The sequence below is a fragment of the Oryza glaberrima genome, chromosome 9 (genome assembly GCF_000147395.1).
Source record: "Oryza glaberrima chromosome 9, OglaRS2, whole genome shotgun sequence".
In the NCBI taxonomy this organism is placed as follows: domain Eukaryota; kingdom Viridiplantae; phylum Streptophyta; class Magnoliopsida; order Poales; family Poaceae; genus Oryza; species Oryza glaberrima.
Genome location: NC_068334.1, coordinates 13,050,789 through 13,066,515, shown reverse-complemented (window position 1 = coordinate 13,066,515; position 15,727 = coordinate 13,050,789). Strand labels below are relative to the sequence as shown.

The 15,727-nt window shown below is 37.6% G+C and overlaps 1 protein-coding gene across 1 annotated transcript; it reads right to left on the bottom strand.

Annotated features, from left to right (window-relative positions):
* Positions 1-12,216: 12,216 nt before the first annotated feature.
* On the bottom strand, positions 12,217-13,834 carry LOC127784846 (transcription factor MYB20-like). The gene is made up of 3 exons (XM_052312246.1): positions 13,505-13,834; positions 13,282-13,411; positions 12,217-13,205 (listed from the first exon to the last, which is right to left on the bottom strand). Exons 1-3 carry the CDS (start codon positions 13,635-13,637, stop codon positions 12,632-12,634), a joined length of 837 nt encoding a protein of 278 aa, XP_052168206.1. The 5' UTR covers positions 13,638-13,834; the 3' UTR covers positions 12,217-12,631.
* Between the last annotated feature and the right edge of the window lie 1,893 nt (positions 13,835-15,727).

The following is a 15,727-nucleotide window of genomic DNA, read 5'->3' as shown; positions in this document are numbered from 1 at the left end:
TTAATTTCAATTTGAATAAGATTAATGATCAAAGTCACATTAAAAATAAAAAAACATCATAAATTTAAAAAACGAAGGGAGTGTATCTAGTATTTACCAATTTATATTCAAACCCCATAAACTTCAAATTACCCAGTCAGCTTAAGAACATGTTGGATTGAATTGATAGAGATTGCGGTCGTGTATGCTAGCTAGCTGCTCGTGGACTTGAAGTTTTGTGAGATTTGTCAACTGAAGGCATGAGATATATCTCGTAGAATTAGTTTATTTTCGTTAGAAATCTAACCTGCGATCGATGCTTGGCGTCTCATGACAGGTACCAACCAAAATCACTCCAAAAATAACTCGGTCATAGTGGTCACGTCAATCGTTTGCAATTTGCATGGCAGATTTTTTTCCCTCTCGTGTACTATATATGTATACGTTACTGTGTGCTGACCAAGGCCGGTGTCTTAGTTATGTTGTTCAAAGTGGAAAATATGTAATTATATTAGAATTAATGATCTGAACGCGCGAGCGCGTGCGTGTAAATATTCATGTTAGCTGATCAGTAGTTACAAAGGCCGAGTTTAGCTCCAAAATTTTTCAACAAACTTTTAACTTTTCCATCGTATTAAAACTTTCCTACACGCATAAACTTTCAACTTTTCCATCACATCGTTCCAATTACAACCAAACTTCCAATTTTAGCGTGAACTAAACTTCTATATATTTCTTTTGTCACTAAGACCAATGAGTAATTAATTCATCCATCATGCGACAAAACCAATGAACCATACAAATGCATGCAACCAATAAATACTAACATGACTTCTTGTGTACTGGTCAACAAGTTAACTTAGCACTTAAAAACTACAAATAAGCTTTAGATTTTTGGAAAAACCAAAAAAATGAAATAGAATTGATTTTGAGAGTTTTTCTCATCATAGTTTATTTGTAGCATTGGCTTTTAGATCACGAACATGGATATAAGAGTTTTTTAAAAAATGGTTGTTTCATATATTTTTTTCAGGATTGAGAGCAAACTATGTGTACGATATATATGACAACTTAATTAATCTTAATATCTTTAGATAATTAATTTGTTATGCATCTTGCCGAGAACCTGACACTGCCGACTGCGCACAGCCGCAAAAGTTGAATATCGCGGGTCTCTGCTCGATCGACTGATGATATTTCATCCAGAAGTGACCAGTTCATCCAGAAATGAATTCCAGAATCTGTGCAGACTGCGACTTTGAATTAAGTTGAACTGGAAAACTATTTGCATTGGCATGCAATTCAACTCACTATGTGCGAGGGAGAGCTCTCAGAAATTAAAGATCAAATAGCTAGTGACTAGTAGATCGTACGTATCATATAGGTGAGAGAGGTCTGCTGACCTCATCGTGATATCATGGGTGATGAGATCCTGTATAATTGATAATTTGACTGTTAGCTAGGGTTTACATTCATGCTATGTTGGGGGAAAACAATTACATTGTGTGCAGGACCCATGGAGTTGGTAAAGCCTGGGACATCTTGCATGTATGTACAGCTGTTTTTCTTAAAGGAAATGAAGCTAATACCTCTGACGTCAAATCATATTGATTTTGTTCAATTGTTTGTCACAAGTAGGAGTGTAATTTGTACAAACTAAACTTAGGTGCATAAATGCATGGCAGCTGGTCAGAAATATATGAAAACACAACTTGTTTCTTGGAGAGAATGCACAACACCTTTTTTTTTTGATATCCCAAAACACAACTTAACACCACAGTGCTAATATCTACTACCTCCGTTTCACAATGTAAGTCATTCTAGCATTTTCCGTATTTATATTGATATTAATGAATCTAGATAGATATATATGTCTAGATTCATTAACATCAATATGAATGTGGGAGGATAGACATATATATCTATCTAGATTCATTAATATCAATATAAATACGGAAAATACTAGAATGACTTATATTGTGAAACGGAGGGAGTATTAATCATAACATACTTATGTTGAGTTGTGATCCAAATTCATTTGCACATATATAAAGGACAACTTCTGCCGGAGCGAAGCGGAGGCCCGTTGCCAGAGGCTTGGGCCGGAGCCCTTGCGGTACGGATCACTATTATTTTAGGATTTCACCTTTATATATACTTCTTGTAAGCCGCCGTTCGGCGTTTGTAACCTCACCTTGATATAGTGAAGATATTTTGCTGGGCTGGCGCCCATGGTTTTTTCTCTCCTGCTTTGGGAGGGTTTTCCACATTAAATCTCATGTCTTCTATGATTGATCAATTATTTTTTATCGTTTATTTGCCTATCGTTTCCTAACAACTTATAAAAACATGATAAATTTATAAAATAGTAAAAGTATAATGACACCTACCACTGGTGGAGAAAGCCTTTTTACTCCCGGTTGGTAACCTGCCTATAGTCCCGGTTGGTGTTACCAACCGGGACAAAAGAAAGGGATCTTTAGTCCCGGTTGATAACATCACCAACCGGGACTAAAGAGGGAGTAGCGGCAGTAGATGGTGCCCCTTTTTTTATTATTTCTATTGTTTCTTTTGCCAGAGTTAATCTCTATATTTTCTCCCGAATCTAGTGCCATGTATATCCCTAAATCAATCCCCAAATCCTCCAATTCAAAGTAACATCCCAAATCTTAAGTTACTTATACACATAAATCAAATACATCACAAATCCCAAAAAAAATACACTCAAATCAAATACAACACAAATCCTAAAAAATACACACAAATCAAATACATCACATATTATACATCTCAGATACATGCAATGAATCACAAAATTATACATCTCAATCAATCACAAATTATCAAAAAAAAAGGAGGACGCCGGCCGGCAGACGAGAGGGCACGGCCGCTGCCGGGCGTGCCCCCGCTGGCCGCCTGCCCGCTTGCCCGCCGCCGCCCGCCATGGCCGCCGCCGGGCGCAGCCTCGCCGGCCGCCGCCCGCCATGGCCACCGCCGCCGGCCACCGGATGGGAAGTGAGGAGGGGGAGGAGAGGGGAGGGGAGGAGGAAGGGGAGGAGGAGAGAGATCTATGAAGAGGAAGGGGGAAGGGATATGTGAGGATGTGGTTGTGATTGTGGAGGAGAGGATAAGTGATAGGGATTATATACTACGTATTAAATTTTAGTCTCGGTTGGTAATACTAACCGGGACTAAAGATCAATATGATTTTTAGTCCCGGTTAGTATTACCAACCAGGACTATAAAGATGATTTTTAGTCCCGGTTGGTGGACTAAATATCCTCAGACCCTTGACAGGCTACTGACAGGGGATGAACCGGGACTAAAGATGATTTTTAGTCCCGGTTGGTGTTACCAATGGGACTAAAGATCATAAAATGGTTGTGGGGTTTTTAACCGGGACTAAAGATCATTTTTAGACCCGGTTCTTTTTGAAACCGGGACTATTATGGTTTTGGGTCGGCCTAGCAAAGATTATTTTTCTAGTAGTGTAGTAATCAACGAAATATCAAGTTCAAAATTGAACTACACCATTGAGGAAAAAAAAGACCACTCAACCAAATACCAAGTTCAAAGTCGAACTACTACACCATATTGAGAGAGAAAAAAAAAGAGACAAAGTTCTTATGTGAGTAGTACTGGTATTGTTCATACATTGAATCTGTCTTTTTTTTATGTGTTAGTTGGTGTTGGGCTTGATTTTTTGTGGCATGGTATATGTATATTGTATGAAAGGTCCTATATTTATTTAAGAATTTTTTGTAACCATTTGCATAGTTTTTGAGCAAATGGGGAACATTCTCTCGAGAGATTGATTATTTTCCCTACTTCAAGTTCAAAATATTAATACTAACATGCATGGTCTCTACTCTATCGTTTGCTTGTTGGCTTATCAGCCACAACCAAAAATTTAAATTTTAAAGCTTAAATTTAGAGTTAATTTGTTTTTTTCACGGTAGTATATTTTTCAACATGCATGAGCTTTAAATTTGTTAAGAACATAAGTATAAAAATTTTATAAACAAATTATTTTTGGATGCTTCGTTTATTTTTTCACGGCTTATCAGCCGTTGACCAAACGATTAGAGAATATATAGCTCTCACACAATGCTACAAAATTAAGTCAACGATTTCCTTATCAAACATTTTTCACATTTATGTGGCATAATACTCCAAATTAACGAAAGTAGTTCGTGCACATGGAGGGTTTCCATATGAAAAAGTGTTGGAAACTAGTTTCATGTCGTCCTTTATAAGACAGTAGGGATCGCGGTGAGTTCTAGGCTGTGTTTCGGGAGGTGAGGTTGGGAACTCACTTCCTGCGCACGTAAAATGGAGCGACGGATTTTCCTATGATTAATTAAGTATTTATTATTTTTTTTAAAAAATGATTAATATGATTTTTTTTAAAGCAACTTAATTTCGTATAGAATATTTTTTTTTGCAAAAAAACGTACTGTTTAATAGTTTAAAAATCGTGCGCACGAAAAACGAGTGATGTGAGTTGGGAAAGTTGGGAAAATAATTTTACACATGTATTGAACTTGCTCTAATTTAGCTTAATTAAGTTTCTGTTTGAGAAGCTGGAAATAGAACAACACTCCAAATTAATATGCCAATGTCATACACATCCAAAGGGACACATTGCCAACCTTGTTAGCTTTATTAATTTGCCGTCAAGTGGGATATCGGCTAAGTAAAGCCTAAAGCCTCTGGCATGCTTACAATTGTCAAGCCCTTTTCCTTTTCTCCATTTGAGCACTTTCTCCAATGGCATCATAACCAGCACAAATGCTGGATTACACGTGGCAGCCATCCTGTGGGCCTCCCCTGGAAGAGTCCAGAAGAGAGCTCTGGTATCATATGTATATATGCATGCATGCAGAGGGGAGAGCGTGTCTGCAAAGGTACTTTACCTAATTAATTTCCTTTTTGCAAGAGAGATCTTAATCTAGATTGAAGCTTTTGGAAAGGTTTGGGTGAAACATTGGAAAGAAACGTTCTGTCAAGTGTGGTTTCTCTGGAAATACTACCTCCGTATTTTAATGTATGACACCGTTAACTTTTTGACCAACGTTTGACCCTTTATTTTATTCAAATTTTTTTGTAAATATGAAAATATTTATATCGTGCTTAAAGAACGTTTGACGATGAATCAAATCACAGTAAAATAAATGACAATTATATAAATTTTTTTAATAAGACGAATGGTCAAACGTTGGATAAAAAGTTAACAGCGTCATATATTAAAATATGGAGGGAGTATATAGTACGAGATCATGGATAGGGCGGGGTTTGACTTAATCATCAGCAGTTAAGTGCATTTCTCTTTCAAGTCGTGTCTTGTTCTGATAGATATATAGCTAGACTCCACTAGTATGTATCCTCCATCGTGTGTAGAATAGATTATCATGATTAATTCATGTACTGTAACTAATTAACCTTACATGCACGATTGATATATAGATCAATTAAGCTAAATGTAATTTTTATTTGTTTTAGATAAAGAAGAAAAATGATCTTAATCTGTAGGGAGAGATCAGATAATCTCCCTCGCAAACTATGCGAAAATAATCATATACGAACAGGTTTCTGTTTAAACCCTGTATATAATTAAAGCTACTCACCCTAGCTAAAATCAATTGGTTTTATTGATAATTATATGCCTATATGTGTCACGATCTGAACAGGGTCTAAACAGAGACCTAGTTTCATAGGATTATTTTCCGCAAACAATCAATAACTTCCACACTATTAATTGTTGTGACTGTGATTGGTTTACGTAGCGAGAGAACGTACTCAATGCTTGATTAGCATTGGGGAAAAAAAGATTATATTGTTGTATGCAAGCAACGGCTTGGCCCCATGCATGCCTCCAATTCAAGCTAAACTGGTATAGGTGTTGACACATCGTGGTTTCACACACTACCGTAGCTAATTAGCGTACATATGTGACAAAATTTTACCAGTGATGATTTGAATAAAAACTACCGCTCATAGTACTATTATATCAATTAATGATTTATTCTTTTCTTAAGAGAAGTTGATATATGTGAATATATGTGGTATGTCACAGTAAAATTGAGAAAGTATAAGACATGTTATCGCAAGAGAAAAAAAAAAAGGAAGACATGAGATCCCATTTCCACCAAAAAGGGTGAAGGAAGCTAGCAAGAAGCAAAGAGCTAGCTCTCCCCTGATTTGTGATACACTTCATTTTAATAATAATAAAAAACAGAGCAATTTTAGAGAAAGTAACATTTGGCACTCGCCTTTATTCTTACTGCCTCAATTCAATCCATCCAAATATAAAGATGTTGGCTATGTCTAGATATATAGTTAGAATTTCCTTTTTTTTAGAAAGTTGTAGCTAAGGTACTAGATAAATGTTTATATATGTTAGTTCGTAGCTTCACCCAAGGGCGGATCCAGGAACAAAAAAAAATTGGAGGGGGAGGCTCAATTACATAGTTTCTTCAACCTCCGGTCATCTAGGGACCTTTAGTTTATCATTCATGGTGAAAAAATCGAAGGGGATGCTCAGGGGGTATCCATGAGTTTTGTGGGTGCACCCATGTTGGATCTGCCCCTGGCTTCACCCCTACCCACGGAGAGATACTGACATATAGTATGACCCTTTAAATTATGCGTGCATTTTAGCTAGTTTAGGCCTTGTTTAAATCCCAAAAAATTTTGGCCAAAAACGTCACATCAAATGTTTGGACACATGCATGAGTCATTAAATGTGGGGGAAAAAAACCAATTGCATAGTTTGCATGTAAATTGCGAGACGAATCTTTTGAGTCTAATTACGCCATGATTTGACAATGTGATGCTACAGTAAACATTTGCTAATGATGAATTAATTAGGCTTAATAAATTCGTCTCGCAATTTACAGGCAGAATATGTAATTTGTTTTGTTATTAGTCTACGTTTAATACTTCAAATGTGTGTCCGTATACTTTAAAAACTTTACACCCAAAGAACTAAACACACCCTTAGTCATCTTTTATTATCAAAATTTTATTTTGGATCACTCTTTACTTAGCATTTTTATTGTACACGTATCAAATAATTTCATTGTTACTGTACTTTGGACCACTTGAACTAAAAGGTAACACAAATAAAGTTACTGGTTTAAAATGTAAATGTTGGTTAATAAAGCTGAAACCCTAGCAATAAAAGTTTCCTCAAACTATAATTATTCACTATTGTTTTTATATATCTTCATGCATACCTAATAATTAAGTAGGTTGGTCGAAATGGGAACGCTAGAAAAATTTAGCAGCTCTCATCGAAAAATCAAACTATCATTAGCGCGCGGTGAAAAAAATGTCACAAACCCTTCTATCTAGTAACTAACTACTGCCTATAGCTAGTGTGAAAGACTATTAACTTGTGTATGACATTATACTGGAAATCTCAGAGCACCCGCAATAGTAAAGTAAGGTGCTATCTATAAAACATACATCTCAGCAATAGACTAGATTAATAGTAAACCACTTCAATGGTATGTCTACATGGGTATCTATAACTCTCTAATCCATTGCCTCGTTTTTCTCTATAAACTATCTCCAGGTCAGTAGATAGCTTTGCTCTATCTCTTCATTTAATCTCTTCCAAGTAGGAAAATATGCTGATATGGATATCTTGTAAAGAGCCTATAGATAACCATTGCGGGTGCCCTCACAAGCACACATGCATGCAAGTTGCGTCAAATCTGTTCACACGATCAATAATGCGTACGTGTACATATGCGTCGTACTGATTAGTACTCCCTCACTTCTAATATGTGTAGTAATTTATGATGGAATTAGATCCATTCTAGGACTATAAATTATTATATATTTAGATTCGTAGTTCTATAATAAATCTAATTCTATATTAAGTTGTTATATATTGGTCCCGTAAAAAAATGTTATTATATATTGGAACGGAACGAGTAAACACCATGCATAATGCAACTTGTTGATTCAGACATGGATCGATCAGTTATTGTCGCTGTTGCATATTTAGCTAGTAGGGTAGTACTACTAGAGTATATGTCACGAGTTGCTGTCGTACGTGCGTGTAGAAACTGTATATGCAACAGCGACGAGATACAATAACCAGTGGTAGAAGATCTACAGGTTGGTGCCTGCGTGCTTTTACATTGTTTCATACTGTACGAGAAAGTTGTGCTGGTTAATAGTATAGTTTAAGTTGACTGTAGTGAGCTTGCAGAATTCGTCTCATTGGTCGTGTCAACTTGTCAACTCACACGGGCCGTGACAGTACATACTACTACTCCATCCATCACATAAAAAATACAAATCTAATAATAGTATATCATTTAACACATCCTAATACTAATAGAGTTTAGAAAAAATATGAACGCCGCGAGATACTGTACATCATATGATACATGTCTACACTTGTATGTAGGCCAGATTTGTTCGGATTGAAGAGGATTTAAAGGAGATTAACCGGCCTTCCTAGCCTATAGAGGTTAATGAAGTACTTTAAATTTAACTAGCCAGCGTCATACAATACAAAGATACAATACAAAGAGGGATATAGTATATAGTATTTTGCAAAGAAAGAATATAATGTACAAAATTCTAATTAGATTTAAAGGGAAATCATATATATATGATGCTCTAAGGCATGCTGTAAATTTATCATGGTTTTCTTTTGCTCACTTTGTATTTCGTCTCTATCAAAATATTAAAAAAAAACTAGTTCAAGCCCTTGACTAAGATGCAATGTTTTGTAGTTTTTTTTTTTAACTGCACGTTAGATAGACACACGCTCACACCCATACACACATACCTACTCCCTCCGTCCCAAAAAAAAATAAACCCTGGGTTTAAATCTGGACATGTATGGATATGGGGTTTATTTTTTTTGGACGGAGGGAGGACCTAGGTGTCTCCTAGCATATATACGTCTAAATGAAATTGAAGGTTTAGCATCATGTACTCATGTAGTGTAGGTACACCTGCTACAATGAACACATACTCCCTCCATTTCTTCATATTATAGCACACTTTGATTCTTTTTTATAGAAAACACGTTAGCGTTATAAATGTTGCTACATTATTATGTAAACATAGTCGAACTTAGGAAAATTTGGTTTAGAAAAAAAAAACCAAGGAAACGGAGAAAGTAGCTAATATATAATTAAGAGATTTGAGTTTGACTAGGTAAATTCCACTACGCACAAAAGATACTGACCGAGTTAATTACGATCAGTTTGCAATTTTTCTAACGCATTAGATCCTCTAAATCCGCAAAAAAAATTGGAAAAAAAATTCTGAGTTCAGAGTCCCTGCAGGCCTAATTTTCTTACAAATTGACCGTCACATTAATTTCTTCAGCTATTTTTTTTTTGGCGGGGATTTGTAGAGCTAGTTTATTGATTCCCTCTAGAAGCATATGATACCTTAATTTCAAATTGAAGCAAATTAACACTCATGATGGCGTATATCGATCTGTCCTATGCGTGTGGACGTGTAGAGCGACCGCCAATTCTCTCTTTGCGAGCACAAATTAATTTTACCACTAGCTTAGCCATTAGCCACCTTATTTTACCACACATAAACGGCTGATCAGTTGCACATGACAATTAACTTGGATAAAAAAATACCACGAATATATGAAAGAGAAAGGAAATACCAAGACCTAGAAGTTTTGTCTGTCTGGTTGCCAATGTTTCAATTGATGGCACCGATTTTAGGGTTCGAGTTGCTGATGTCTTTGGTAATTCCTGTTTTAGGATCTACCAGAAGAATGAATATGGTCGAAGATATCGATGCTTGTTAATATACATTTATATGTGCGGAGTTGGTCAATATTGTGGTTATACTAGTCTGCTTATATCTCTTGCAACGTTCTAAAATTTTAACTTTTTTTTCTATTTTTGGTAGTTCATATTTACCTATTTCTTCTAACAACATCATCATAATAATCTATTTATTAATGGAGTATAATCTAACCTTGTTTTAAAATAATTTAGGAAAAAGAGGACGGCATCCTGCCTTTCATGTATTCTATCCGTATTATTAAAAAAATATCTCACTACTAATAAATCTCACAACATATATATGGAATATAATAATGTCATATAAATCATCTATACACAAATGCTAAATTCTGCTTATATATGAAAAAAAAAACAAATCCATGTTATGCTCGTAGCTAAAGTTATTCGTTTCTCTTTCATGTATGATCAATGTTTACCATCATTTCGCTTATAACTTATTATAACCAGTAATATTTATTAGCGACAAAAATAATCTGTGGGTAAACTTAACTTTAATATATACGCGTGTGTTTTAGTAACTTAAAATCCAGCCAAAGCTGAAAAATAAACTACGATGAAGAAACACTTAGAAATAAGTTTCAAAATTTAAATTTTGGATGTGACGGATATATATGCTCAACAGCAAATGATTGAGCGGAATTTCTCTCTTGCATGTTTGTCATGATTCGAATGACCCCTTAGTCATAAAAAAATAGCTTTAATTCCCAAATATCCACATGCAACCGCTTTTTAATCCACATGCAACCTATCATGCACGTCACCAACAGGGGCAAAGGCAAGTTTATATGTATCACACCCGACAACAATATGGAGAAAATCGTGCAAATTAATCATGGATGGTCGTCGATCGTACGTGTAGATGCTTTCATTTTTTTCGTTCTTTCGTCATCGCTCTTTCTAGCTAGCTAGCTAGGAAAGCTATACACGCCCACTCGCTCGATCGATCGATTCTGCGCCAGAATTCTTTCATCTTACAGTGACCTATGCACCAATAGCACCACGGGTTTGTACCATCACTACTTCGAAACACGTTTTTTTAAGAATCGAAAGTCCCGCCCACGATCAAAGACCTGTGAAAATCGATGATTTTTTTACAAGCGGCTCTACACCTAAAAAATTATTTTTAAAACATGCCTGTTAAAGCGTCGCATGTAAAATGTTATACTATTTTTATAGGATGTATCTATAAGAAGTCATTCACTAGAGACCTCCACTTATATTTTTGCAAGCATGTTTTATTTTATTCCGCCTGTAAAAACAACAAGGGTACCGTAAAAATGGTTTTTTTTATATACTCTCTCTTTTGAGAAAAACCAACGCTTAGGATGAGTGCAGTTAAACTGTGTTAATTTTGGTAAAAGTTTTTCCAAAAGAAAATGTTTTATTTCAATGAAAATATAATGTAATACTATATACGAGCAAGCTTGCCAAAAAATATTTTCATACTTTTGAACCTTTTTTTTTACATTTTCCCAGATATTAGTATATGAATTTATAGTGGTAAACGGCGACTCCTGTAATAAGCTTGTTGACGTGGGAAATAAAGTCACTATTCTGAAACTGAAGGTGGAACAATAAACGCAGATGTCACGTCTCATGCCACAAGTACGTCACAGAGCACATATACTTCATGCTAGCATCATCATGCTACTAAAGATTAACGGAAAATGAATTATATTCCCAGGATTTGTGGTTAATAAGTCACCCGAGAGTCTGATTTAGTTAATAATTAGTTATGGTCTGTTTGGTATATTTTTTAGATCCAGCTCCATCTGTCTTAGAACTGGAACTCAACCAAACGATTTCATCTCTCCATAAAAAAGAGTGGAGTCAGCTGGAATATTGTCACAAAATGAACGAGATGCGAAGCTGATCCATAGCTTTATTCCAGATCTAATTTCTGAAGTTAAATTTAAAAGTTAGAATTATATCAAACAGCCACCTTAGTGGAGTATCAGCCAACTGGCTGTGTTTTGTGTCCATTTTATTCACCCCAGCATAGCCGCCATTCATATGACCAGTTACTAGCTAGCTAGACAATAACAAGACGAGATAGTGAGGCCTCGTTTAGTTGGAATTAGTTATCACAACGGATATACGGACACACATTTAAAGTATTAAACGTAGTCTAATAACAAACCAAATTACAGATTCCGCTAGAAAACTGCGAGACGAATTTATTAAGCCTAATTAATCTGCCATTAGCAAATATTTATTGTAGCATCACATTATCAAATCATGGCTCAATTAGGCTTAAAAGATTTGTCTCGCAATTTACACGTAATTTGTGTAATTGGTTTTTTGTTTTACCTACATTTAATGCTTTATACATGTGTCTAAATATTCGATGTAACAACGTGAATTTTTGTTTTAGATACCAAGTACGACGCATTAATTATCATAGGTAAGAAATTTCTTGTGCAGCCCAAAATCTTGTAAAAGTCGATGACACCATTCACTCTCATTTTCATTATTCAAATTCCTTTCATTTACATGTATGTATGCCAAACACATGTATCTAAAAGAAGCCTGAAAAAAAATGATGAGCAGAAAAAAAATTGACAGAAAGACGAAATTAAAGAGGGCTAGCTCATGCATTTGTCTCTCTCTCTCTCACACAACCACTTCACCTTTTTTTTTATCATCTTATATATGTTCTTAATCCTATCTCTAATTGTCTAATTAGGGCACTAATAATCCAATGGTAATAAATCACTAAGTGCAGCTAGCGCCGAGATGAAATTTATACTCCCTCCGTCTCATAATATAAGGGATCCCAGTACAATAAATCTCTTATATTATGAGACCGAGGGAGCATGAAACAAGAGAATTCAGAAGTGGTCACGTCAAGCCCACGTCAGCTCGTGGTGGTGATCAAACAACGCGATCCTCTGGTACGCGTTGAACGGATCCTCGAACTCCCACGACGTTGCCATCGCCGGCGCCGCCGTGGTGACCATGTCGACGTCGTCGAGCCCCATCAGGTACATCGACTCCGGCCACTCCATGATCGGCAGCAGCCACTCCTCGTCGATGCCGCCGCCGCCGCTCGACGACGTCGACGTGGACGACGACTCTGCCGGCGAGCCGGCGGTGTCGCCGACGACGTCGCACGGCGGCGGGAGGACGATGTCGTCCAGGTGCAGCATGGGCACCTCGTCGGTGCAGAACACGTCGTGGCCGGCGCCGGTGCTCGTCGAGCTTTCCACGGCAGCAGACGACTTCTCCTCCACCTCCTCCTCCTCCGGCACCTTCTGCTCCGGCGAGCCGCCGTCGGCCAGCGGCGGAGCAGGGTAGAGGGGCTTGTGTGTGACGGGGTCGATCCCCATCTTCCGGAGCTTCTTCTTGATGTGCGTGTTCCAGTGGTTCTTGATCTCGTTGTCCGTCCTGCCCGGCAGGTGCGACGCGATCTTGGACCACCTGCACATATATTATTTAGCACTCTAGTCTCATCTCTCGCCACCATGTCGCGAGCTCAGCTCGTCGAGGATCAAACCTGTTGCCGAGCTGCTCGTGCAGGTCGATCACCGTCTTCTCCTCCGTCTCCGACAGGAGACCACGCTTCAGGTCCGGCCGGAGGTAGTTCGTCCACCGGAGCCGGCAGCTCTTCCCACACCGGAGCAACCCTGTTTCAGTTGCACAGATACATCAGTCCATTGATCAATGGATCGACCAAATTAAAGAGAGAGACTGAAACTCTGGCGAGGTGGGTGACTCACCGGCAAGCTTGGGGACGGCACGCCAGCAGCATTGGCCGTTGCCGAGGAGGAAGCTGACGAGCTTCTGGTCCTCCTCCGCCGTCCATGGACCCTTCTTCAGCCCAACCTTGTCGCAGCACGGCTGCCTCCCCATTTGCTATCTCAATCGATATATTAAGCTCCTCAAGATCAATCGATCGCCGCAAAGAAGACGAAGAATCAAAGCTACCAAGATGAGAAAAAATTTGCTCGATTTGGGTTAATACTATGGAGAGGCTTTAGGCTTTAATTTAGCAAGATGGTGAGACGACGCCATTGCCACCTGCCTTTATAAAGGGAGGAGAAGATGGAAGAAGACAAAGGTGACCGGTAGCTGGCAAATTGGCAAAGTGGTGATGATCGTATGACAATATGGCGCGTACGTGTGTGGGCAATTTGACACAATGGGAGGGGGGGGGGGGGGGGGGGGGGGGGTACACGTGTCATGGTGTTTGAGGCTGGAAGGCGGGCCCCGCCGCGGGGTGGGGTGGTGCCACTTGGCCCTGATTTGCTGTTCATGAGTCCCTTTTGCTTGCTTTGCAAATGCTGATCCACTAAGGGTTGAGGGCTCCTCATAAAAGGGGAAAAAAAAAGGCTTTCAGGTGTTTTGTTGGATCATAAGTTGGTGGTTAAATCAAAGGTTATCGGTTTCTTGGTAGTAGTCACTCTGTTTAATTTGACAGTGGTTAGTTCAAAATTTAATTTTGAATTAACCAAACGTAATGTAAATAAAATTGTAGGTAGTATTGTTTTAGGTCTTTTTTCGATTACACAGAAGATGAACCCTTAAAACACGATATCAACTGTTGGAAGTAAGGGATAATGTGAACATTGTAAAACTATTGCTAAAACACATACTCTCTCCGTCCCAAAATATAAGCATTTTTAGCTATGAATCTGGACAAATGTGTGTCCAAATTCATAGCCAAATGTTGTTATATGTTGGGATGGAGGTAGTATGCAATATGCATAAATATTGGTACTAGGATTTAAATTTTAGTTTAATGGCTAGAATCCTGCACCACAATTTCACCACCGCACGAAATGTGCTTTTAATTAGTTACCTGGTTTTCAACTATTTTGGACATTTGAATTAGTCCGGCGGTGAGTTTTCATTTATTTTAACCTCACAAGTTGCCAATTTTATTGGTTTTCATTGCAGTAAGATATATGCATCTTGTACTACTTGGTAGGATTTGCATGCTAGCTAGAAGTTAGATATTATTTTAAATGAATGATTCAAAGATCTTGGAGTTGATAATATTTTGAGATCGAGTAGATCACACTTGATTTTTGTTGTCATTACTCTTGTCAACTTGTGTTAATATGCATACATTATGTTTTCAAATAAATCATATACAAGTGGAAGCATTTCCATTTTCTAAAAGATTTCTTTCCGAAATCCAATTTACCATGCCACCTGTTGGTTGCAAAGACTTTATCACCTTACATTAGCAACGGCAAGAATTCTCCCATGAACACTCTTGTTGCTAACATTCTAGCTAGTGGACAAGTGAAATCTACCATATGAGTATTCAACAACCAACCCCTGAGGCATGAGCAATAGTTTTTGGAGTTCATGCCCAGTTAGTAATTAATCCTATCTCCTGACCTCTTCTTGATCTAATTAACTTCATCTTCTCTTCGTCAGTGAAAGACGCGGTTGTTGTGAACTTGACCTTTGAAGAATTCAGTTCAGTTACTTACTAATTTAAAGGTTCAGGTATCATCTACCTAACCACGCAAACGGGATATTATTACTAATGAATGTAATTTACTACTCCCTCCGTTTCACAATGTAAGACTTTTTAGCATTGCCCACATATATATAGATGTTAATGAATCTAAACACATACATATGTCTAGATTCATTAACATCTAAATGAATGCGGGCAATACTAGAAAGTCTTACATTGTGAAACGAAGGAAGTATAATTTGGATAAAGAACACTAGTAAACTACTAAGCAGCAGTCAAAAATTCAGAGTCTTGTAGCCGCAGTCTTCCCCATCTTCCAGAGAAGATTTTGTAGCTATAGCCTCTAGGTTGGAAACTTTGACTGATGCCATGCAACTGAAGGAGTGTTTGGTTGACAAATTGCACACTTGGCGACAGCACAGGAAGCTTCTTGGATGAACAGAACTGTGACAGGCTATGTTCCTCTGATAATACTTCTTTACTATCCATATTTGCAATTTGCAGATAT

Bases quoted from the DNA above. Each gene is read 5' to 3' on its own strand.
- LOC127784846 (XM_052312246.1), bottom strand. From the start codon at position 13,637: ATGGGGAGGCAGCCGTGCTGCGACAAGGTTGGGCTGAAGAAGGGTCCA. The intron at 13,412-13,504 runs GTGAGTCACCCA...CAACTGAAACAG, and splicing joins TGCCGTCCCCAAGCTTGCCG to GGTTGCTCCGGTGTGGGAAG. The intron at 13,206-13,281 runs GTTTGATCCTCG...ATATATGTGCAG, and splicing joins CACGAGCAGCTCGGCAACAG to GTGGTCCAAGATCGCGTCGC.